Genomic DNA, 24438 nt, shown 5'->3' with positions numbered 1-24438 from the left:
AATTTCAGATTAACCTTATCCACTTAGTTGACTCAAATACCAATTTATGGGACAACTATATTTCATTTGACAAAGTTTAACATTGGTTTCAAAATATTAATCCCAGTTTTGGACCAAAAACTATTGGAAGTGGCCTTATATGAAAGCAACTAACCACGAAGTTAAACTATACTACCCAAGTATGTGTAATAACTTTAATTTGATACTTTGTTATGTGCCACTGAGATTACAGGCTCTTAATCTACTTCAAAATTAAAAACATCTTTATCTATCATAATTTATTTATTTCTGATTTGGTAACCAATTGTACAAAGATATACCCATGTTTTGAACCTGAACTACCCATCCACTTACAGTCAAATTTAGATTAACCTTATCCACTTAGTTGACTCAAATACCAATTTGTGGGACAACTATATTTCATTAGACAGAGTTTAACATTGGTTTCAAAATATTAATCCCAGTTTTGGACCAAAAACTATTGGAAGTGCCCTTATATGAAAGCAACTAACCACGAAGTTAAACTATACTACCCAAGTATATGTAATAACTTTAATTTGATACTTTGTTATGTGCCACTAAGATTACAGGCTCTTAATCTACTTCAAAATTAAAAACATCTTTATCTATCATAATTTATTTATATCTGATTTGGTAACCAATTGTACAAAGATATACCCATGTTTTGAACCTGAACTACCCATCCACTTACAATCAATTTCAGATTAACCTTATCCACTTAGTTGACTCAAATACCAATTTGTGGGACAACTGAATGTTAATGAGACAGAGTTTAAGAATGGTCTCAAAATATTCATCCAAGTTTAGGACCAAAGACTTCTAAATATAGCCGTATTTGAAAGCAACTACCCACGAAGTTAGATGATACTACCCAAATATATGTAATTACTAATTTGATCCTGTTATGTGCACAAATCTATCAACTGACACCAAAATCTGAAAATGAACAACATAAAACATATATATATATATATATATATATGGGCATCAAGCCTCAACATCTGATTTCATTGTCATGTACAAAGTGGCCAAACTGTTAGTCCTTGAATATAACCCTATACGTTTGTAGTTAATACAAAACATTGCCATTTCCCTTGCCAAAAAATTTCTATATATATTATACCTTACACATAAAATATACAAAAAAAACACCGATGGTTATGTGGAAGTTAATCACACATTCTTTATATTGCTGTACATTATTTTGTCTTTGATTCTACTGGTCAGCTTGCCAAAAAAGATACTATATAAAAACCATAACTTATGCTGCCAACCTGCACTTGAGACATCAAAGAAATAATAAATATTACACCACATATATTTTATGTCAATGTACTATTAAATGAGGATTTTCCACCCAACTTACATGTTATGCGTTATAACTCGCACTAAGATCAGTCTGAATGGGTGCAAGTAATGACACAAAACCAGTTGTTGAAACATTTGACAGCTGTGAAGGCCAACAATTTTGTGAATATATTACATCATTTCCATTGGCATCAACATTTGTCATCTGTTATAGAGGAACAAAAACAAATAAACATAACTATCCTTGAATGTTCATATTGCACCTAACATCCAATTTTTCGGTGCAAATGCAAATGCAAGTATTAAGACAAATGAAATAACTCTAAAGTGCTGCACTATGTGGGTGGAATCCCATTACTTAATAAATTACAATTGAAAATTAATCTTCATGTGTACACGAACCATGAGATCAGTTGCTATGTGTGCTCCGCAATTTGTTATGTGAGCTGAGGATCTGACAGTCGAGCTTTCGCCCCGTTCGGGGATTGAGACCACTGGAAAGGAGTCCTGTCAATGTTACATTTGAAGGTATTAAAATTCAGTGATGGAAAATAGTTAAGCACGAGCTAAACAATTGAATCATGATATAATAGCAATTTCAGAATAACATAGTTTAATTCAACTTACTTGATTGTTGACTTCATTTTGGCGACGGTTCCTTGCCGCCTTCTTTGTCTTAACTACTTTCTCAAATGGAGGTCGACCCCTGCGCGGCTTACGCACAGGACTACGAATTAGACCTTGACCATCGGTAGTAGCCTGATTTTGATCTGCACTTTGTTCACCTTGTGGATGTTCTGTCTGAGTTTCTGCTTGTTGATTTTGGCTAGTAGCAATCGTTGCCTTCACCTTCTCTCCAACATCTTGCACAGTTACAGTTAGCAACTCAGTGGCTTCATGAGAAACAGATGCAAGCTCAGCAACCTTATGAAAAGCATCACACAACTTATCATATCTTTCCACCTGTGGCTGCATGTGTTTCAGATTATAACTACACTTGATGTTGGTATGTGTTCTTCGTAAATTTTTGCTCCATCTATCTAAGACATACTTTGAAGGAATCTGTTTCACCCTTTCATTTGCAAGTACCAGAAATGAATGTCTGCACATTATCCCTTTGAACGGAAACAATAAACAAGTGCAACTTATATCATAACCATCCCAATTAAAGATAACCTTGAAATTTACTTCCCTTATACGCCCCACAATAGACATCTCTTCCGTCACTTCATAGTGGCATATTGAACCATCTTGGAACAAGAATTTTAGTAAACAGTTCATTTTTCCTCTAAATTCAGCTTGGACCTCCTTGAACTTTTGATTAGTGTACTGCTGTTGGAATTGTCTCTCAATGACAGAAGTTATTGCACAGTGTATTGTTGTGGTCGATGATTGAAAATCAGCCTCATACTCCTTTTCGGCCTTGTCCCTGAGGGCATTACTGTACTGCAACACAAATTGTTGGAGTGATGTTTTGGAGTTTATATATCCATCGAAAAAAGCATTCATGCTTTCACTTCTTTGTGTGGTTGACATCCCCGCCCAGAAATAATTCTTTAGAAAACATGGGACCCATCTTGTCCGCTCCAAGTATAGGCCAGTTAGCCAATCATTGTTCCTCAACCCATATTTGTCAATGAATGTGTTCCACTGGCCATCGAATTCAGTGACATCCAATGAATCATAAACAGCTTCTTTCATGTCTTTCTTGATTTCCTTGTACTGTCCATAACCATTGAATTTTTCAGGAATTTTTTTCATTATGTGCCACAAGCACCACCGATGGCGGGCATCTGGAAAGACCAACTCTATGGCCTTTTTCATGGCCTTGCACTGATCTGTGATAATTCCCTGAGGAGGAATTCCAAACATACAACGCTTCCATGTCTCAAATAACCATGCAAATGTGTTAGTGTCTTCCGAAGATATCAGCCCACATCCCAACAAAACTGATTGCCCATGGTGGTTGACACTCACGAACGGAGCAAAAGGCATGTCATATTTATTGGTCAGGTACGTTGTGTCAAATGACACAACATCTCCGAAGTACTTACACATTTCCCTGCTTCTTGCATCAGCCCAAAACACATTTCTAACACAAAGGTTGTCATCCAAGTCAATTTCGTAAAAGAAATCACTATTTTTTTGTTGCATTTGTGTAAAATAAGATAACAATGCCTTTCCATCCCCTTCCTTCCCAAGAGCACGCCTCTCTTTTCCCACCAAGTTGCTTGAAACATAATTTCCTTCTCTTGAACATGCAAGTATAATGTAGTTCAATTTACCATCTTTCCCCTTTCTAGAGTTTCTTACCATTGATCCAAACCCCTTTCTAATACCATAATCACGGTAGAATGTTTTCAGTGCATCTACAGACACAAAAGACATGCCTTGTTTAATCTCTTGTTCTTCAGATTGTGAACCCAATGTTGCTTTGGGCGAGGACACCGTATCCTCCACCGTGCAATGTACTTCTGCATCAACCTCAATTGACTGACTAACATGAGGTTGATCACTATATGGATTCATGATGTAGCACAAGGCAAGGGAATTATCCTGTTCATGGAAATGATAAACCATAAATTCGGACAAGTATAGATGCAAGACAAATATTAGAAATGCCATTAACCAAAACAGCCAATAAATAAACAAACTACCCGGTTTAATTCGCTGAAATATTCAATAAAGGAAGAAATTACCCAGACAATTGAACCACTCTAGAATAGCCAATAACCGAACAGACTATCCAGTAAATTCAACATAACAACCCAACGTCATGTCAAGACAAACCCGAACGAGAATAGAGTACCAGACACATCAAGACATAACAATACAACAAGCAAACAACTAGAGAAGGAGGGGTTTTGAAAAAACCAGAAATGAGACCAATCAGGATTGTCGAAACAGAGGCTGAGAAGCATATTACAGTGAAATAGTAAATTGAAGGGTCAACTCACAGTGGAACAACGACGAACGGGATTCCTTCAACAGGTTAGATCGACAACGGGACTCTTCATGCTAGCGTCTTGGCAAGCTGCACAATTTCGGTAGCTGTATTTCTTGGCGGGACTGAACATGTTATGGAGGGAAGTATACCTATAAGAAAGATATTTTGGTAAAGCCGCTCGTGGGTTGTAATCAATATATTGTTAAATCGAAATAAATTAATAGGATAAAAAACACTTTTGACCCATAATGTTTTAAGTTTGTGCAAATTCTACCCCTATTATATTTTTGTTGATGTTTCTACCCCTCATGTTTTCAAACAGTGCACCGTCTACCCCTCCGTCAGTCAGACGTTAAAAAAATAACGGAATGAGCTGATTTGGCTTTTAAAAAAACGCTCTTGATATTTTTTTTAATAAACAAATGAAAGTATGTGCTATTAACTTTGTTTTTCAACGATGTCCTTATTAATTCTAACTAGTAAAATGTGTCTCATTATATATTTTCTCTCATTCCCACCCTCCAACACTAATAACAAAGGGTAATTTTCGAAAGATTTCTATGCACTACTAGTAAAATGTGTCTCATTATATATAAGAAGATTACTTTTAATGTGAGGAGATTCATGAGTCTTGGGGAGCGGAAGCTATGATCTTGAAGCATAGCATTTACGAAAGCGATTAATTTTCTGAGATTTCTATGCACTACTACTCACGAAGGTAAGGGTAACTCAGTATAGAAGTATTCTTGAGTCTTGCCTGCTTCAATTGCACTGCTTGTGTTTAGCTGTGTACGAGCTGGAAAAGGGATAGTAAGCAGCGAAGTGGAGATGTGAACTCCATTACTAAAACCTTGTTTTTGCCACTGTCTAAGTATGCGTACTTATTTTGAAACCTTGTTTATAATGATGCGAACTACTCTATGATTATGTATATATTATTACGTTAATCATTGACCCGTTCAATTTTCGGATTTAAGCGTACAAATTTCAACTAACTTAAAAGCTTCCCGAAATCAGTTAGCTTTTCAACTAGATTTGAAGTGTCAACTTTACAAACATAAAAAAATAAAATTAAAAGAACTGAACACTTCATTGTATCTCTTCATCGATTCCATGACTAAAGTATCCTCTCCAAGAGCTCTCTATTTCTAAGGTTTGAAAATGAAGTGGAATGAATAATTTAAGAAAAAAATAAGCCTTTATTAAAATATAGAGAACCAACTTTATTCACTTCTGGGTGGTATAATCATATGCCTGATTTTTTTTCTTTTATAATAGTTAAAAATTATTAAATGTTTACAATATTATACAGATCTAAGTTTTATTTTTGCTCCTTTTATAATAGTTAAATTTTTTTAAATGTTTACGATAATGATCTCAGTTTTATAAGTCATATTAATTTAAAATTAGCTGAGATTAAAATAGAGTGTTACCTCTCCTTCCATCTGAATTTTGAAGTGAGATTATAAAGCACTAGTATGAATATAAAGTAAGATTAAAATACTTTTCAATCACCCCATCAAAAGACTCATCATAATAGTAAATTAGTAGGATCAAAATAGTGTTTTAAACATGGTAATCAACATTCTGGCAAGTGTCGAGACAATCTTTTTTTAAAGTACAATCCAACTACATTAAACAAGCCACCAAAGAAGAAAAAACCTTATTTTCTATTCATTCTCATCTCCCTCCTCCATCGTCTTCTTCACCATTACTCCCTTTTAGAGTCACGTGAGAAGCATGTGACTTGTCCAGTCATCAAGCAAAGTCACGTGAGACACGCGTGAGGGAGCCACATCAGCTTCTCACGTTAGTTTTCTCACGGAAGGCAAACGGCAGACCAAAAGTGCAACAACATGTATAGTTGAAGGACGTTTTTTGCTAATTTTGAAGTTTGGGGACGATTTTCGCAGGAAGGCAATAGTTGGGGGACCAAAAGTGCAATTAAGCCTAAAAAAAAGCTTCAATTATTATAAAAAAACATGTATTATACCACGACCCTATGGAGCTCAATCTGTCCCGAAGTTGGGCAACTATTCATTGAATCCAACACAAACAATTTATATTTCTCCAGATCCAAAACATAACAAAACCAATGACAATCAAACAAAGCAGGTGCAAATATCTGTAATTCCAACTTAACATTAGTTATTTCAAATAACAGATACAATTATAAATAATAAAGACTACACATTAAAACTTACCAATTTGCAATGCCTCATTGTGTTGACAAGTTCAATATCATTTACTATAGATGAAAACAGCTTCTTCTCATTCCAACATACCTGAGTCCCACTCTGAAAAGCAGCTAATTCACTACTAATTTCTTCCTACAATATTGGAACAAATGGATCTTACACTTGAATCCGCTATATGAATAATCAAAAGATTCTTTATACAAGCCAAAATGAAGGAAGAAAAAAAAGTAAAGATGCTTATACTCACAACAAGTGAAGCACAAAAAATGTAACGGCTGAGATTGTTGTTTAATGTTTTTTGCTCAGCCATGAGAAATTTTGGAGCAAGCATGAAGATCTGCAAGTTGAATTCATTAGCAAGTAAATGTGATACATTCACTCATGCTTTCACATTGTACAAAAAAAAGATATTAAATAAGGTAAAGGTGTGAGCACTAACAAAGTTATTCACCCATTCTCTTGGTCTCATGCAATAAACATCAGCACGTGTTAAGTGTTGATCGAACATGCGGACCAAAACTCTAACACCAAAGCAATAGGAAAAAATAAACAAAATGTATGTGTTAAACAAAATTACAAATAGATTGTGTGTGCAGGTGCCATTAAAGTTTTGTAATAGAAGCGTACTCAGATTTGTACTCGGATGAGGCTGATCTCGTATTTCTCGTCATGTTTCTTTTGATGTAGTAATTATACACCTTTTGCAGGATGTCTTCTTCTACCTTTATTGTTGGCGACAATGACATCGAACCTCGATTTGTTTCTTGACCTAGTAATCCTTGTTCACGTAATATTTCTTTAATGAAGACCACATCCTTCTCCAGCCTTACAACTTGCTCCTTCAATTGTCTATTTTCCTCCTCAAGCACTTGATACCCATAATGGCAACCCTCTACGGCAAAAGACGGATTTGGGATTTCACAAAAACCATCTTTTGTCAATGCAAGGGCTTCCCTTAAAACATCGTAGTCACGATCTTCATTGCTAATAACCAGGTTTTCTTGTACCTAAGAGATATAGTACAACGATGAAGACTATAACATGAATAATAAACAATCACATCGTAACCACGTGGAATGAACATTTAACAACACTTACATTATGTCGAATGCACAAGTTATTAACCTCTTCTTTATCCCAAGGTGGACCCAACTCAGTACCCGTGGAAACTTAATGTCATGCATAGTATTTGTTGGCCTCATTTGTAGGTGTTCAACTGCCCACACCTAAACCAGAATTGACAACAGCATATCATGCAAATGACAAATTAAAATACTAAAACATGTACATCACATATTATACATATATGTACCTGCAATGCAGCTACACAACCTGAAACCCATAAGTCTTCACTATTCTTGGACTCATTGAAGTTTTTTGCAGCCCGATTCAAACTAAACACTAAATTGTCATGCACTGCCATACCCCAATTATACCGATGAAGGGAGTCCAACTCATCTAATAGTCTAAACATACTCATGTTCACAAAGTCAGATGTATTTGGAAAGTAGAAATCCGCAAACGCAAGAATGATGTATAACCTACAAAAATCATCCACACGTCCTTCGTTCATACAGAGTTCTAGGTTTTCATATATCACCTCCAAAGTGACGCGATCATCAACAAATAAAGCTCTAGTTTGAGACTCTGCTTCTTCATTACGCTCCACTGGTTCACCTGAGATGCACAACCCAAGCGCAAAGCATACATCTAGAGGAGTGAAATGTATAACCCTAGTTCCTACTCTAAATCCACCACCGTCTGGTGACCACCTGCTAATCAATTCTCTCAAGAATATACCAGATATACTTATTTTTTCCTCTAGGTACAAGCACCATTTGAACGGCGTAGCCTCAATTCGTTGACTTATCAATTGGGTCAAACGCTTATCTGCTTTCGGGTCTCTCAACTGGTTATTGGCTCTTAATATGTAGCAGGTTCCACACTTATTCCTTAGGCGTACCTAAAATGACCAACATCAACAATTTAAAAAACACAACAACATTAGTGACATTAGATATCAAAACGTCCACCATGATTTCATACCTGATGCCCGCCTTGTGACTTGGAACGCTTCATGATAACAACACACTAAGGTCAAAGCTCTCACTTGCCCGCCTTGGGTTGGAAGGGAATACTAATTCAATGTGCAACCTATAAAATCATAAAATGATTATGTATAAAATACAAATACAATGTGTATTCACATAATGCTATAAAAAGTTTGGTCCTTTATCCTAACTCCAAATTATCACATTATAGTTATTACATATACTTGGGTAGTAATGTCCGACTTTGCGGGAAGTTGCTTTTAAGTAAGGGTATTTTTAATAGACTATGACCCTAGACTTGGATGAATATTTTGACACCATTCTTAAACTTTGACTAATTAACATTTACCACAAATTGGTATTTGAGTCAATTAAGTGGATAAGGTTAATCTGAATTGACTGTATATGGATGGATAGTTCATGTTTAAAACATGGGCATGTCTGTAAACATCTGGTCACCATTTCAGATATAAATCAATTATGAAAGATGCACTATCTGGTTTCGAAATTAAAGACCAATTGAGGAAACAAGAGAATATTTTTTCTTCGGGAATATAAATTTAGGAAACAAAATTCTTATCGCTAAACTGCTAAAGTCTGAACAATGCTTTCATGTTCCCTTCCTAAGTGTTGCGCAAGTTTCATTCATGACAAGCACAAAAAATGATTTGTTCATCACAAGTCCAGGTGTGTAGGTAATACATATATTTTCTTGTATGAGATCCTAAGTGCCAATTCTTCATAGGACAAATGCAAAAACAGGGCAAAAAACAAACTATTTAGAGAAGTTGTAACCTTACCTCTGCACAAAGGGCTTGCAATGGCACTGGAACCGGCGAGGAGCGTGGTGTGACAATTCGCTGGAAGGAAAAGAGGATTAGGTGCTTACAGAAATATCTTCTTGCTCTAAATCATATTGCACAAGTTAGATTCAAACAAATCTAAATCACATTTTGCCAATTTGTTAGTGTCTGTCAAGTAAATCTCATACAACATACCCTATCCATAATGATTTACTCATAATCTATGATCTTCTCCTCTCACACAAACACAACTTAATTTCTTATTAACATCTTGAAATTTTTAACGTCTTACATTTTCTTTCTGGAACTAAAAAGCTAAATATCCCATTAACTGTTAGAAATCCCTTTTAAGTCACACCACCATTATGTAACACTTCAGTTATGGTCTCTCTTCTATGAAACCAATGATTTGGAATCTCTGAGAGCAAGGGGTTATTGGTTAACAAACTTTACATGCACAGCTTTGAAATTTTTAATGAAATGGTTTCATCTAAAATGAACAACGGGGTAATGTGTAGCTGCAATAGTTGTTCCAAGAAAAGAAAAATACAAATTGAAGCCTCAGCAATAATCCCTTCCTCTCAGAAATTCCAAATCATAACCAAATCAAAGAATTCAGATGATATAAAGATGAATTATATAGTCTATGTCAGGTTTTTCTTCTAAAGCAGAATCATATATCTAAATTCTAAAGCAGAGGTCTACAACTAATTTATGAATTCTAGAGTTCTTAAGCATAATGTTGTTGCCATGTCACATATTCGAGTCGTGAAATCGGTTTCTTACAAAAATGTAAAGTAAGACCGTTTACATTTGATCCACAAAGTGAGCTTAGCCCCTCTCTGGTCCTATGCTCATCCAGAAACTTTATAGTATTACATTTCCCCCTTTTCTTTAGAGTTCTTAAGCATAACTTTGAAAATTAATCTATTTGCATCATGCTTTAATTTTGAGTGTGGTAATCCTTAAATTGGCCACTTCATCAGTTATCACATCACATGATCAGAAAAAACAGACAAGCAAGCAACTCAAGTAGTTCTAACAGAACTGCTACTATACATTTTTAATACTGAATCAATCTGATGTTAATATTCTGTACAAACCCATTGGAACTAAAACTACCAGAGCAGAATGATCTGGTTTCTCTATACATCATCTGGAATCTGAATCATTGCTTCTAATTTAACACTAGAGAAACCATACTAGATAACGAATTATAGTCTATGTTAGGTTTTTCTTCTAAAGCAGAATCACAAAAAATATTTGCTTTTGTGGAAATCTTACCTCTGCACAGAAGAGTAGAGAAGAGGAGGTTGGAGCCCGTTGGCGGCGCTAGCAGCAGCAAGGTGGCGACGACGGAGTGGAGAACGGAACCGCAGGAAGAGGAGCGCCCGTTGGCGGCGCTAGAGGCAGCAAGGTGGCGGCGACGGAGTGGAGAACGAACCCGCGACAGACGTGCGCGTGGTCCTCCGTGACGGAGTGGAGGAGGAAAGCGAAGGGAAGAGAAGGGAATCGGGTAATGGAGGTGGTGGTGCGGGGGTTTGGGGAGAGAGAACCCTAATTTTTTCCAATTTTGGTTTCCCCCCTATTTTCCCTCAGTTTCTAATTTTTCAGGCCAAATAAGTTTCTTTTCCAAGAATTACACGGTGGCAAGCTGATCAGGCAGGTTGTGATGTGGCAGAGGTGGAAATGGAGAGGGACACTATTCAAGGTGTGTATATAACATTTCCGTTATATTTATCCTTCTCTGATTCTCTCCTTAATCAATTTGCCAACGTAATTTTTTTTTTAATTTTTTTTTAAAATTTAAACAGGCTTCTGAAGTGGTTTAAAAAATTCTTAATTTCTTATATTATATCTGTAGTTTTGTACATTATAAACCTCACAACCCTAGAAGCCACCGATACTCTCTGCCTCTGCAATGGCAATCCTCCTCCTCCTCCACCTGAGAAGAACCCACCCTTTTCTGCTTCACTGCCACCGCCTCTGTTCCACCTTCAACTCCACCACCGTCGTCGACGCCCACAATTCCAACTATGTCTCCCCTTCCTCAAACCCAATCCCGTTCTCCTCTTCCTCCATTTCCAAACACACTGAGCCATTTGAGAAAAAGTGGAAGCAGTTAACTGTCAGTTTATTGAGTTTAAGGGATAGATACGCTATTGATGCTCGACTCTTGTCGGAGAAGATAAATTCCAGACAAGTTTTTCTAAATGAGACAATCAATAATCTCTTGGTGCTGCCTGCGGCGCCGCCGCCACCGCCGCCGTCCTACCCCACCTTGCCGCAGGAAATCATCTATTCTGAGCAGCTTAAGAACATCAATAGGTTGGATAGGTTGATGAGGTTGAAGGATATACTGGTGAAGCAAGATGAGATGTCAGCGGAGTTGACCAACTCTATACTAACTTATCTCCAAGAGATCATCATCAACTTCTCCGACGACCCGCCACTACTCAGAGAGGAGGCGCTAAAGAAGTGGAATGAGGTAACTTATAGCCTGACGAATTTGAGCTTTATGAGGTCCAAGGCTGAGCAGTTTCGGGAGGGTAATAAACCGACGAAGCAGGTAAGGCCGGCAGAGCTGAATTTCGGACCTGTTTACAATTTATGGGTGAAGCCGCCGCAATTGCGGTCAGGACGTGAAACCATACGTCTCTCTCCCAGAGCATCAAGAACCTCTCCAGAGTTTCACTGTTAGAGGGGCTGCCCTAAGATTTGATAAGTTGAACTACGTACCCAAATTTTTCAATAATTATCATCTTATGAATAGGGGAGTTTTAGTTTAATATTTATCATGTTGTCTTGCTTATTATTCATCGATGTTTGTTGCCTTCCCATGAATGTTGAGGCTGCACTAGTCCCCCAATAATAAAAATTATATGATTTGAGCAGCAACCTTGAGGGCAAGGTCTTGGGAATCAAGGGAGTAGAAGAGGTTAACTGACTTATTCGGAGACTTCACCAGTAATAATTTGTTGATTTGTACAGGGTTGACCACGACAACAATTTAGATTTGGAGATCTTTTAAACGCATGTTCTGGCTGGTCTAAGCATGCGTTATAAGGAATGGATTTCTTCAAGTTACAATTTTCCCTCAATGCTAGCTCACGAGTTGGGTGTTTGATGTAGGTCTTGGATCTAGTATTGCACTTTGTTAAAGAGTATTTTAGGCTTCTTTTTCACACCTCTTGTATTCTATTTTTTTAAAAAAAATTTCTTTGCTTACTTTTGTTTTGGGTTGAGCATTCCTTTTACTTTTTATTATTAAATTTTGGCTTACCAAAATAAACTGATGCCTATAGAGTATAGACTTTGGAACTTGGTGACTGAGCTATGGTAGGAAGTGGGTCTGTTTTACATGTTTGAGGAAGGTGAATTGTAGTGCTATTGGAGGGGCTATTTGAAACCGTGAGATTACCTTTGGTGTGAGGTTCTTTTTAGCTGGTTCTAGCTACTGTCTTGCTTTTTGTTCTATTTCTTTTCTTTCTTTGGGCTCGTTTAACTTTGTTTCTGCTCTGTTGCTTTTTTCCTTCTTAGATGAGTTAGTGGTTGTTTGAGCTACTTTCTCACTTTGATTTTGTTTCCTCACTTGGGAGGGTTGTTCCCAAGAACCTTTCTATCAATAAACTTTTGCTGTCAAAAAAATAAAATAAACTGATGCCATTTTTCTTGGATTAATTTTTTTTCAATTTTTTTTGTAATTAATAATTTTAATGAAATTTAATCATTAAATATATTTGTGGTATTAAAATTTAATTAAAAATAACGTGGATAAAATCACGTCATCGTCTACTTAGCAGTCTCGCTGGAGCTCTACCCTTTGGTGAGGACCAAATCCAAACTAGGTGCAACCAGAGGGATAAAAACCAAAATATTTTTCGGGGAGGAACTCAAATCAAATTCCATTACAAATAGAGGAACTAATATGAACATTATCCCTTTTTATTATTAATTTTCTTACTAAAGAAAGTCTTATTTTCTTCAAGGTTATTGAGATGATTGGACAATAAGGCTATGTTTGGCATGCCATTTCAGTTAGCTTATAGCTTATTTGACTAGCTTAAAAGCTCTATAAAAGTGTTTGGTGAAGGAGCTTATTTCAGTAGCTTAAAGCTTTAAGCTATAAGCTATCTCAGGTAGCTTAAAGCTTATAGCTTATTAACTATATTCTCATTTTTATCCTTATTATTTTATTAAAATTCCACCTTTAGCCTTATATGTTTTTTACAAAACCTTTTTACTTATCAGTTATTACACTTGTCTCATATTCATACCGTTCCCGCACACAAATAATTACTACTTTGGAATTAAACAAATAATTTTATATTACAAATTTTTTTTCTTCATCTTTATATGAAAATTTACAAATTATTGGTTTTATTCTATTTAATTTTATAAAAATATAGAAAATTAAATAAGTAAAAATTAATATTATATTTTTAAGATGATAAATAACTTGAGTGAAATTAAAGTATTTATAATAATTTTAATATTAATATCATATAGGTATTAATGTGAAAATAAAGTAATGTTAAATATAAAAAGAATTATACAAGTATGTCTTTTTATGTCATTTTACACTTTCAGCTTGTTCAACAGCAAGTTTTACCCAACACTTTTGTTCCAATTACGTAGCTTTTCAGCTTTCAGCTAGCTTATCAGCTTTTACCTTTCCGCTAGTTTTTCAGCTATCAGGTATTTTTTCAGCTTTCAGCTAGCTTATCAGCTTTTACCTTTCCGCTAGTTTTTCAGCTATCAGGTATTTTTTCAGCTTTCAGCTAGCTTATCAGCTTTCACCTTTCCGCTAGTTTTTCAGCTATCAGGTAGTTTTTCAGCTTTCAGCTAGCTTATCAACTAGACGTGCCAAACATAGCCTAAGTCATTTCCGTTACAAACAGAGGGGCTAATATGACCATTATCTCATTTTATTATTGATTTTCTTACTAAGAAAGTCTTATTTTCTTGAAAGTTATTGAGATGATTGGAGAATAAGTTATTCATAATGATTTTTGTAATTATATAAATTTTTTATCATCATTTTAGGAAATCATTTTCAATTTTTTTGAATTTGTCTTAAGTTATAAACGAGATTGAATGGTGTTAGGAAACTTAATACCCAAATTTTGAGACCAAATTTATAAGTTTCGATAATAATAAAGATTGAGATTGACAATTTTGTAATTGTATCAATTTGTTATCACCATTTTAGGAAAACATCATTTTCAAAAATTTTGAATTTGTCTTAATTTATAAAATTAGATTGAATGATGTTAGGAAACTTAATAATCATAATGACCAAATTTTAAAAATTGAGATCAATGATTTTGTAATTGTATCAATTTCTATCATTTGTTATCATCAATTTAGGAACTTATCATTTTCAAAAAAATTGAATTTGTCTTAATTTATAGGCTTAAATATATTTTTGGTCCCTAAAATATACACCATTTCTGATTTTAGTCCTTTAACATATTTTTTTAAGTTTTTCATCTTTGAAATATCCAACATTTTGTTTTTGGTAGTTAACGTCACGTTTTCCATCCAAATGCAATGGAAGTCCACATAGCCATGATTCTTTTAATTTTCTTTGCCAGTAAATTACATATTTGATGTCATCTGTCAATTTAAGTTAAATTTTAAAGTTTATTTAAATTACATATCTGATGTAAATAAACCATAAAATTTAACCTAAATTGACAAATGACCAAGGTTATCAAAACCGAACCGGTGATCAAACCGGTGAGGGCACTGGTTCACGGTTCATTGGTTCAACCGTAGTTGAACCGTGGTCCAACCGTTTTTATCGCTATCAATTAATTAATATTATTTTTAAATAAATATATAACATATAATGTAATATTATTGAGAAAAAAAAAGAAAAACATCAAACTACAAATATAAATTACACAATATAGTCAGAGTTACACAACTAAAATAATAGATTCAAAATAATGATACATAAGATTAATTATAACTTCACAATAATAGATTAAAGGAATAAAAATTACAAGCTATTTTATTGAATATTATTAACTATGAAGTAAAATGATTGGTATTCTATTACACTATTTTATATCCAATGAGTAGTAAGTGAGTGCAAAATACCAAAAGTTGGAAATGGACATGAGTAACGTAAGAAAGTGAAAATAGTGAATAGTGTATAAGACTAAGACCATCCACAATGGATGGTTTAATTGTTTGTTGAAGTGTGTTGAAGTTTGTTGAAGTGTTTTAATGGTTGTTGGATTTAGTTGAAAGAGGAGAGAGAGGGAGAAAATGTTGAAGATATTCAACAAAAAAAAGGAGCCTGCGGTGTGCCACGTGGCGCAAGGCCAGTGGCCACCGCAGGCGCGTGTACAGCACGCGCAGACAAGGCGCGTGACGCGCCTTGTCTGTAGGAGAGAGAAGACGGCTTTTTCTGCCCCTGCCACGTGGCAGCCTGTGGTTGGTCAGTCCGGATTTCGTTTTTCCTTATCTTTTGAACTCAATTATTTCATCAAAAAAAATATTTTCTGAAAAAAAAAAATTATACCAAAATTCATGATTTTTTTTTCTCTATAAATAGAGACTTGGTTCGTTTGATTTGGACACAGAAAAAAAAACCAAGTTTTTTCACTCTCTTATTATCTCTCTCACCATCTTATTTATCTATCTATTAGCATTTGTATTGAAATGGATCCCAACAATCCCCATTTCAACACCCAGAATTCTTCAAACAACCCATTTTACAACCAAAACCACAACAACTATGAAGATCCAAATCAAATTTCTTACCAACATCCTCAAAATCCCACCAATTATCAAGTCCCACATCAATTGTTCAACCAACGTCCTCAAAATCCAAACTATTATCAAGTCCCCCATCAATTCTCCAACCAACGTCCTCGAAATCCAAACTATTATCCAGATCCGAATCAATATTCGTACCAACCTCCTCAAAACATACAAAATTTTAACCAGTCATCAATTGTTCCAAACTCTCATCCATCTTATGGATCTGTGAGATATTCATCTCAAACACCTCAGTCTAGTGGTTATATGCCAGTGGTTCCTGAAAATGTTCCGAGTGTTGATGTAGCGGAATTTCCGGAATTTTCAACACAAGTCAATCTTGGTGGCGGGTCAGCTGATAATGAAGTCAATGAAATCACTCCTAAGAGCAAAACGATTAGACTTCCTCAAAGTGAACCCGATAAGTTATTTGCAAAAGTTCAGGAGGGATGTCGGAAGGACATCGAACGTGCATTTGGAGTTCTTCAAGCTCGTTTTAAAATCATCCGTGAACCAGCTCGCTTGTGGGACATAGATGACTTGAGTATCATTATGAGGTCATGCATCATATTACATAATATGATTGTCGAGGATGAACGAGATACATATGCTCAACGTTGGACCGATTTTGAGCAATCTGGGGAAGGTGGATCTAGTACACAGCAACCATACTCGACCGAGGTTTTACCCGCTTTTGCAAATCATGTGCGTGCTAGATCCGAGTTGCGTGATTCAAATGTTCATCATGAACTGCAAGCAGATCTAGTGAAGCACATCTGGGCAAAGTTTGGAATGTCTCAGGATTGAAGATGATTTGTATCGTACTATTTACGTTATTTGTGTGTTGTGTGCTTAGTTTTTCCTTGTCTTGCATTTTAAGATATTGTGTGCTTAGTTTGTTGTCTTGCATTTTATTTTAAGAAAATAAAATAAATTCTTGTATGCTTAGTTTGTTGTCTTGCGTTTTAAGTTAAGAAAAAAAAAATTATAGTCTATATTTTAAAAAAAAAGTCTATATTTAAAAAAAATAAAATCGTTAAGTGTTTATTGTTTTAATTTAATTTAAATCGATAATTGTAATTTTATGTAATTATAAAAACAAAAATATAAAATTAAATAAAAATGTGAAATAAAAAAGTGGTGGGGTAGGGTGAGTGGTGAGTGGTGGGGTAGGGTGTTGAGAGTTAAACAAAACCATTGGAGTGGGTAATTGTTGAAAGTTTGTTGAATTGGAGAGAGAAGATGATGTGGAGTGTTGGGAAGAGAAAAAGTGGGGTAGAAAAGGGTTAAACAAAACATTTTTTGTTTAACCATTGTGGATGGTCTAAAATAAAAGGAAAGTGTTGAAAAGAAGGTGGAAGTGGTGAGATGACGTTCAGTAGGTGCCATAGGGAATGGGAAATTTTATGGAGAAAGTAAAAAAAGGTAATGTTGGGGTGCGTGTGAGACATAAAAGTAAAACTGAGTATCAGCTTTTTTCCTTGTTCAAGCGCGTGTGGCTCTCCTTTTCAATATATCCAATAGTCACAGGTCGTGTCTCGAATGCCCATCATGCGCGTGGTACATGTTTTCATTTTTGGTAAACAATACTGAACCGTTTTAAACCGCTGAACCACCGGTTTTGACCGGTTTACCGGTTTTTTAACCGGTTTAACGGTTTTTGACCGGTTTTTACTACTTCCGGTTATGAGGGAGGACCGTACCGGCCAAGGGTCCGGTTCTCGGTCAGAACGGTCGAACCGGCCGGTCCGGTCCGGTTCTGACAACCATGTGTAATTTACTAATCTTTCGATGCGACAACAAAAAAAAGTGTAATTTTCTAGCAAATGACATTAAAAGATGAATATCACAACGCTACTTGGACTTCCATAACATTTGGATGGAAAACTTAACGCTAAGGACTAAAAACAAAATATTATATATTTTAGTGATGAAAAGTTAGAATGTTAGATAATTCAGGGATGAAAATTGGGAAAATATTTTAAAAGAACTAAAATCATAAATGGTATATATTCTAGGGATCAAAAATATAATTTATAAATGAAATTGAATGATGTTAGGAACGTAATAAATGTAATGACCAAATTTTGGGACCAAAGTTATAAAGTTTCAATAATAATAAATATTAAGATCGATAATTTTGTAATTGTATCAATTTTTTAAAATCATCACTTTTTCAAAAAAATTGAATTTGTCTTAGTTTATAAATGAGATTGAATGATACTAGGAAACTTAATAACTGTAATAACTAAATTTTGAGACTAAATTTATTAAGTTTCTATATAGATTGATGATTTTGTGATTGTATCAATTTATATAAATTTGTTATCAACATTTTCCACATTTTTGAATTTATCTTAATTCATAAATGAGATTGAATGATGGTAGAAAACTTAATAATTGAAATGACCAAATTTATTAAATTTCTATAATAATAAAGATTGAGACAAATATTATAATTTTATCAATTTATATCAATTTGTTATCATCATTTTAGGAAATAATCATTTTTGTCGCCTAATTTCGTAAATGAGTTTGATTTTAGCCCCTCAGCGAAAAAATAACGTTTAATGACGGTCATTTTTATAACCACTGGCTATTTTTGACCGCCACTAAATATCATTTTTTCGTCGATAGACTGATTTAACCATAACTATCTATTATATAACTATTAATTGAACGAGTGCAAAACTCTTTACCAGATAAATACGTGCCAATTAAATTCAGATGATTACAATTTTAATCCAACCACACAAATCATGTGAAATGAGATAAGGGGTAAAATGCAAAAAGTAGGCAAAGACTATCATTAATGCGTACGCCTCTTAAATACGTCTTTAAACTTAAGCAACGAACAACTACTCCTTTATGTACTCTCAACTAATACTGTAATTAATTTTGTGTGGCTTTTCAAAGAATAGTCTTTTTTAAAACCACCACTTGGGAGAAAACATAATTACTCCATATTTTTATTTACAAGTTACTTTTAATTAATTCTACTAAATTGTTAATGTTGATTTTTCTAAATTATCCTTACTGAAAGAAATTCAGTGATATGTTTTATGAAGTAAAAGATATATTAATATAGAAAAAGTTGAGACCTCTCAACATGGGTACAATAGTCGAGCCAACAAAAGCCGACAATAACATGTAAATTTAGAAAAATATATTATAAAGGTACTTCAGTCAAGTTTTATAACAATAAATGTCATATTACTCACTGTGCACACTTTTAAACAATAAACATTCTGGAACAAATGTGGTATGATCAAGATTAAGAGTGATGAGAGTTCAATATTTCACTTTTTTTTCTTCTTACATTTGGAAAATTGAAACAAACTACACAATCAGTTCTTAACAAAGAAAAGAAATAACATTGGAAGAGGGAAACTTCAGCTGTACATTTTATAACCATGTGATTGATTTTAATTTTTAAGTAAAATAAAATTTGATTATTCATGTATAAGAAGATGGTATGATTTTCATTCATTTCTATCACATTTTTTTTCATTCAATAGACCATATATATATATATATAATTTTTATCATAAGAAATTAAGAATTGTTTTAACCACTTCAGAAGCCTGTGATAGTTAATATTGCAACTTGCAAGTAGTGTGGAGTTAGTAAATGTAAGCAGTGTGGTTAACCAATGCTGCTACACTCTACCTTCTCCTTCAATGGTACCATTGTTAATGACTATAAATATTCTCTGCTATACTGCTTTTGCACTCTCACCTAACTAATTTTCCTTTAATCCTGCTACATTTCAAGTACCATAAACTTTACAGGCTTCTGAGAGAAACAGAAAGAGAATTATGGTGTTCCCATTGGTGCTCCTAAGGCTTGCAAAATGGCTCTTGTACCATGTGCTTGTTAACTCATGTTATAAAGCAGCAAGGAAAATAAAGAGTCATGTGTTTCATTTGAGTCATCATGAGTCATCAAAACCACTTCAGAAACCTTCATCTTCCCCTAGCACTGTAAAATTTGATTTGGTTGCTTGTGACATTCATGGGGTGATCTTAAGATCCTATAATTCATTCTTTCCCTATTTCATGTTAGTTGCCTTTGAAGGTGGCAGCATTTTCAGAGCACTTCTATTACTCTGTTCCTGTCCTGTCCTGTGGATTTTAAACTATGAACTGAAGCTTAAGGTCATGATCTTCATCTCATTTTGTGGGCTCAGAATAAAGGACATGGACATGGCTGCAAGGGTAGTTTTGCCAAAGTTTTACATGGAGAATCTCAACCTTCAGGCTTATGAGATTCTGGCTTCTGCAGGGACTAGAGTTTTCTTCTCTGCTGTACCTAGAATGATGGTTGAAGGATTTCTCAAGGAATATTTGAATGCTGATGATGTTATTGCTACAGAGTTGCACACTGTTGGCTGTTACTTCACTGGTTTGCTCTCTGGGAAAGGTTTGATTGTGAAGCATAGTGCTCTCAAGGATTATTTTGGTGATAAAAAGCCTGACATAGGGATTGTTAGCTCAAGTGTTCATGATCAGGTTTTTATCTCTCATTGCAAGGTATATCTCAAACTAGCTTAATTAGCTTATCTGAAACTAGTATTTAATGTCTTGGTATAAACTATATAAACTTTCTAATTAAGGGCATGTCCGGATGAAGAAAAAGGATAACTTTTTCATATCAAACAAATATTATCTAATGAAAAAACCTTATACTATGGAAGGTATAAAATGATAGATTATTATGGACTTCAATGTTCTTTTCCTACTTATTTTTAATAACATTATATACATCTTGATTTAAAAATGCAAAGTTTTCCATCTCTTATACATTTTTCTTCAACACCCTCAGTTCGAACATATTGTTAGTTTCTAGATGTTTTCACTCAGAGCAAAGATAAAGAATATTGATAAAAATTCATGGACATACATACGCATTTATATAACACCATTCAGACATACTCGTTAGTGGATTGAAGGGTGTCTGCATAAATGATATGTCTATCTATAAGAACTCAGAATATATATGCTTGTCATGGCACTAAACTTAGGTCCAGTACTATTTAACTAGATCAGGAACTTCTCACGTGGAAACTCCCTCAGTGATATTTTTTTGTATGTATTACATAGATGAGACCTTTTAAATATTTGACATTGCTATGTGACTTGAGAGAATCATAATCTTGTTTAACTGGTATGAAATCTTCAATTCCAAAACTGTGTACTATTCTCTGCCTCATTGATAAAATGTTGACATATCAACTAAAGATAATCATGTAAATTTGTTTGGAGTTTGGTGAAGATTTGATTGGTGAAAACAAGAAATCGTTGAGACACCATTGGGGAAAGATGATGTTGAAACCGTTTAGGTAAACTGTTTAACTAATGTGTCGGTGTTTGGTGGCCACCTATAAGGATAAAAGACTGAAGAATATACCAAGCAATCATCACAATAAAGTCTGTGTTAGTTCACAGATAAACGTTATTATTTGACCTTCTGGCTCTGGCATGTTGATTTTAGACTAGTTGGTTCAATATAGCAAATAATATCTATTTTATCACATTTAGATTAAAATGTATTGAATTTCTATAATTCTATATATTTAATACTCCAGCTACATGATAATGACAGGAAGCTTATGTGGTGAACAATGAAGAGTGTGATCCAGGCTCAGTTATGCTATTGCCAAGGGAAAAATACCCAAAGCCTGTGATATTTCATGATGGAAGGCTAGCATTCTTTCCTACTCCTTCAGCAACACTTTGCATGTTCATTTGGCTCCCAATTGGAGTTCTTTTAGCCATTTACAGAATGCTTCTGGGAATTTTCCTATGTCACAAATGGACATTAGCATTAGTAATATGGAGTGGCATAGATCTGAATGTCAAAGACTGTAGCAACCCTCAAAGATCAGAGAAAGGGGTCCTCTATGTTTGCACACACAGGACCCTCTTGGATCCTGTTTTTCTTAGCTTGTGTTTGGGGAAGCCTCTAACTGCTGTCACATACAGCTTAAGTAAAGTTTCAGAGTTCATATCACCAATTAGGACAATGAGATTGACAAGGGACAGAGAAAAAGATAGGGAAACCATGCAGAAGCTGCTTAGTGAAGGGGATTTGGTGGTGTGCCCTGAAGGAACAACTTGCAGGGAGCCATATTTGTTAAGGTTCAGTTCTCTTTTTGCAGAATTGGCTGATGTGGTTGTCCCTGTTGCTGTTAATGTTCATGTGAGCATGTTCTATGGGACCACAGCTAGTGGGTTGAAGTGCTTGGACCCACTTTTCTTTTTCATGAATCCAAGGCCTAGTTATCACATTGAGATACTTGGAAAGGTTCCTGAGGAACACACATGTGGTGGTGGAGAGTGTGCTTATGAAGTGGCAAACTATATCCAGAGACAGTTGGGTGATGCTTTGGGATTTGACTGCACCAACCTTACAAGGAAGGATAAATATATGATGCTGGCTGGGAATGAAGGAGTTGTTCAAGAAAAAGAGAGGTGAAAAATCTTGCAATGAAGTTTCTCATTCATTTGAGTTAGTGTTCAACTTATATTAATCAACTGTAAGTGCCAATTCCACTGGCATGATGAAACCAAACATGCATATGCTATTAGATATTAAGTTATTGAAAAATAGTAACACACTCTTTTGAAGATACTAATGCACCTAAAACTCCTATTAATAATTAAGGAAAGCATATATATAAATGTGGAATTAAATGGTTATATCAAATGACTCATTTCTATCCTTCACCATCTAGCATTTCAACCCATAACTCTTGAGTAATTTGTCACTCAATAATTATCATGAACACATCTGTAAACATTATTAGCATAACAGTGACACCTTCAAGGAACCACAAAGATGACGCCTTTACCTATTGCCTCCCAACACAGCGGCCTAAAGCCTAAGTTTCCAACAACCCAAACCGCACGCAACAACGGAGAAAGGGACGGAGAAAGGGAGACGTCAACCGTCTGACAACGACGAAACAACCTAAGAGGGAAAGTTTTCGACTTTCGCTACCTCCTAACATGCAACTATGCAATACAAGAAGAAAATGAGAAGAACGAAGAACTTACTAATTTGAGAGATTTGAAAATCTTAGTAAGAAATGATTCACACACCACAGATCGTAGCAATTCTAAATTGGGTGAGAAACCAACAATAAGACTAGCAGAGTAGCAGTTGTACGCAAAGCTTGTCTTTGTCTGTTACCTCTTCATCAGCTATATGCTCAAAACAATTATGTGTTGTGTTCTCTCAACTGATTCAAACTCGGTTAAAAAGTTATGCTTTGCCCAATATTTTGGTGCCAACTAGTTTTTTTTTTTCTTTTCTGCATAAATGTTTTGGTGTGGGTTTGGCTCCAATCACTCCACCATGAGCCAGGACACGCACTTGTAATTATAAATCGCTTATATAGGTATATAGTTATGTATCACTCATCAACAGGGGCGGAACTATGAAGGGACATGGCCCCCTCAAAATTCTTGAAAAATTTCATAATATATTACATATAATTTTTTTCATATAAAGTCTGGTATATATAAATAATGATGCAATTATCTTATGAAATGCTGCACGGCTCAATTGGCTGCTCCTCTTACATTTTACATGGACGATGGGGGTTCCAATCCAGCTCCTTACATTTTTTTAGCATATAGACCATTTTGTTTTACATACTTAAGACTTTACACTCTACTTCTCTTTTGAGAATTATATCTTTTTATTGTTCATATATTTAGAGTATTTAATTATGACTAGTATGTTTACCATATAAGTTCAAAATAAACCACATTGACATATTTTTAAAGAGAAATGAAAGTTGAAAAGTAAATCAATTTTAAGATAATAACAACATTTAATAAACAAAGAGTAAGAGAATCCAATTAATAAATCAATTGCTTATTTTTGTTTAATTTCTCTCAACAAAACTAATAACCAAGGGTAAAAGAATCTATTTTATTGAGTAAAAAACTTGTGAGACTAGTTATAAAAATGTTATTTAAAGGTAAAAAATACTTAGAAATACCAAAAACTTCAATATTCATGTAAATAAATTACTCTAATATTTATTTTTATTTTTATGTGTATTGAAACTTTATTTTATTTTGGCCCCCTCAATGTTTATTTTCTGGTTCCGCCACTGCTCATCAACACAACTCTACACAATAGCTGAAAATAAACACACAATTTTCTAATAGAAAATGTCACTAGAATAAAAGGCTTGTATTTTTTGTGTTAAAAGTTGCATTTTTATGGATATAAATATATCAGAATTATTGCACATGGTTCCATATGCTGACTCACAATTGCACATGCATCACGTTAAATTATTTCCATGCATGTGATCATGG

The 24438-nt window shown here is 34.6% G+C and overlaps 2 protein-coding genes across 5 annotated transcripts; one reads left to right on the top strand and one right to left on the bottom strand.

Annotated features, from left to right (window-relative positions):
• Window positions 1-1022: 1022 nt before the first annotated feature.
• On the bottom strand, window positions 1023-11038 carry LOC130723103 (protein FAR-RED IMPAIRED RESPONSE 1-like). 3 transcript variants are annotated; one of them, XM_057574041.1, is made up of 14 exons: window positions 10613-11038; window positions 9326-9385; window positions 8521-8628; window positions 7787-8437; window positions 7573-7700; window positions 7102-7481; window positions 6914-6995; window positions 6722-6811; window positions 6481-6606; window positions 4287-4425; window positions 1957-3885; window positions 1732-1836; window positions 1388-1534; window positions 1023-1300 (listed from the first exon to the last, which is right to left on the bottom strand). In XM_057574041.1, the coding sequence occupies exons 11-13, from the start codon at window positions 3856-3858 to the stop codon at window positions 1391-1393; spliced, it is 2151 nt and encodes a 716-aa protein (XP_057430024.1). In that variant the 5' UTR covers window positions 3859-3885; window positions 4287-4425; window positions 6481-6606; window positions 6722-6811; window positions 6914-6995; window positions 7102-7481; window positions 7573-7700; window positions 7787-8437; window positions 8521-8628; window positions 9326-9385; window positions 10613-11038; the 3' UTR covers window positions 1023-1300; window positions 1388-1390. The 3 variants fall into 3 exon arrangements, 2 of the variants coding, with proteins under 2 accessions (XP_057430024.1, XP_057430023.1); XM_057574040.1 differs by having other exon boundaries at window positions 1023-1295; XR_009014176.1 differs by lacking the exons at window positions 1023-1300; window positions 1388-1534; window positions 1732-1836; window positions 1957-3885; window positions 4287-4425 and adding an exon at window positions 5811-6226 and having other exon boundaries at window positions 10613-11028.
• Window positions 11039-19749: 8711 nt separating this feature from the next.
• LOC130726634 (glycerol-3-phosphate acyltransferase 1-like) lies at window positions 19750-23154 on the top strand. 2 transcript variants are annotated; one of them, XM_057577937.1, is made up of 3 exons: window positions 19750-20634; window positions 21707-22575; window positions 22975-23154. In XM_057577937.1, the coding sequence occupies exons 1-3, from the start codon at window positions 19921-19923 to the stop codon at window positions 23057-23059; spliced, it is 1668 nt and encodes a 555-aa protein (XP_057433920.1). In that variant the 5' UTR covers window positions 19750-19920; the 3' UTR covers window positions 23060-23154. The 2 variants fall into 2 exon arrangements, with proteins under 2 accessions (XP_057433920.1, XP_057433921.1); XM_057577938.1 differs by lacking the exon at window positions 22975-23154 and having other exon boundaries at window positions 19754-20634; window positions 21707-22735.
• The last annotated feature ends 1284 nt before the right edge of the window (window positions 23155-24438 follow it).

This window comes from Lotus japonicus, chromosome 6, assembly GCF_012489685.1.
Source record: "Lotus japonicus ecotype B-129 chromosome 6, LjGifu_v1.2".
NCBI classification, from domain to species: Eukaryota; Viridiplantae; Streptophyta; class Magnoliopsida; order Fabales; family Fabaceae; genus Lotus; species Lotus japonicus.
The sequence above is the reverse complement of the archived record's forward strand: the minus strand, read 5'-3'. Positions and strand labels throughout refer to the sequence as shown.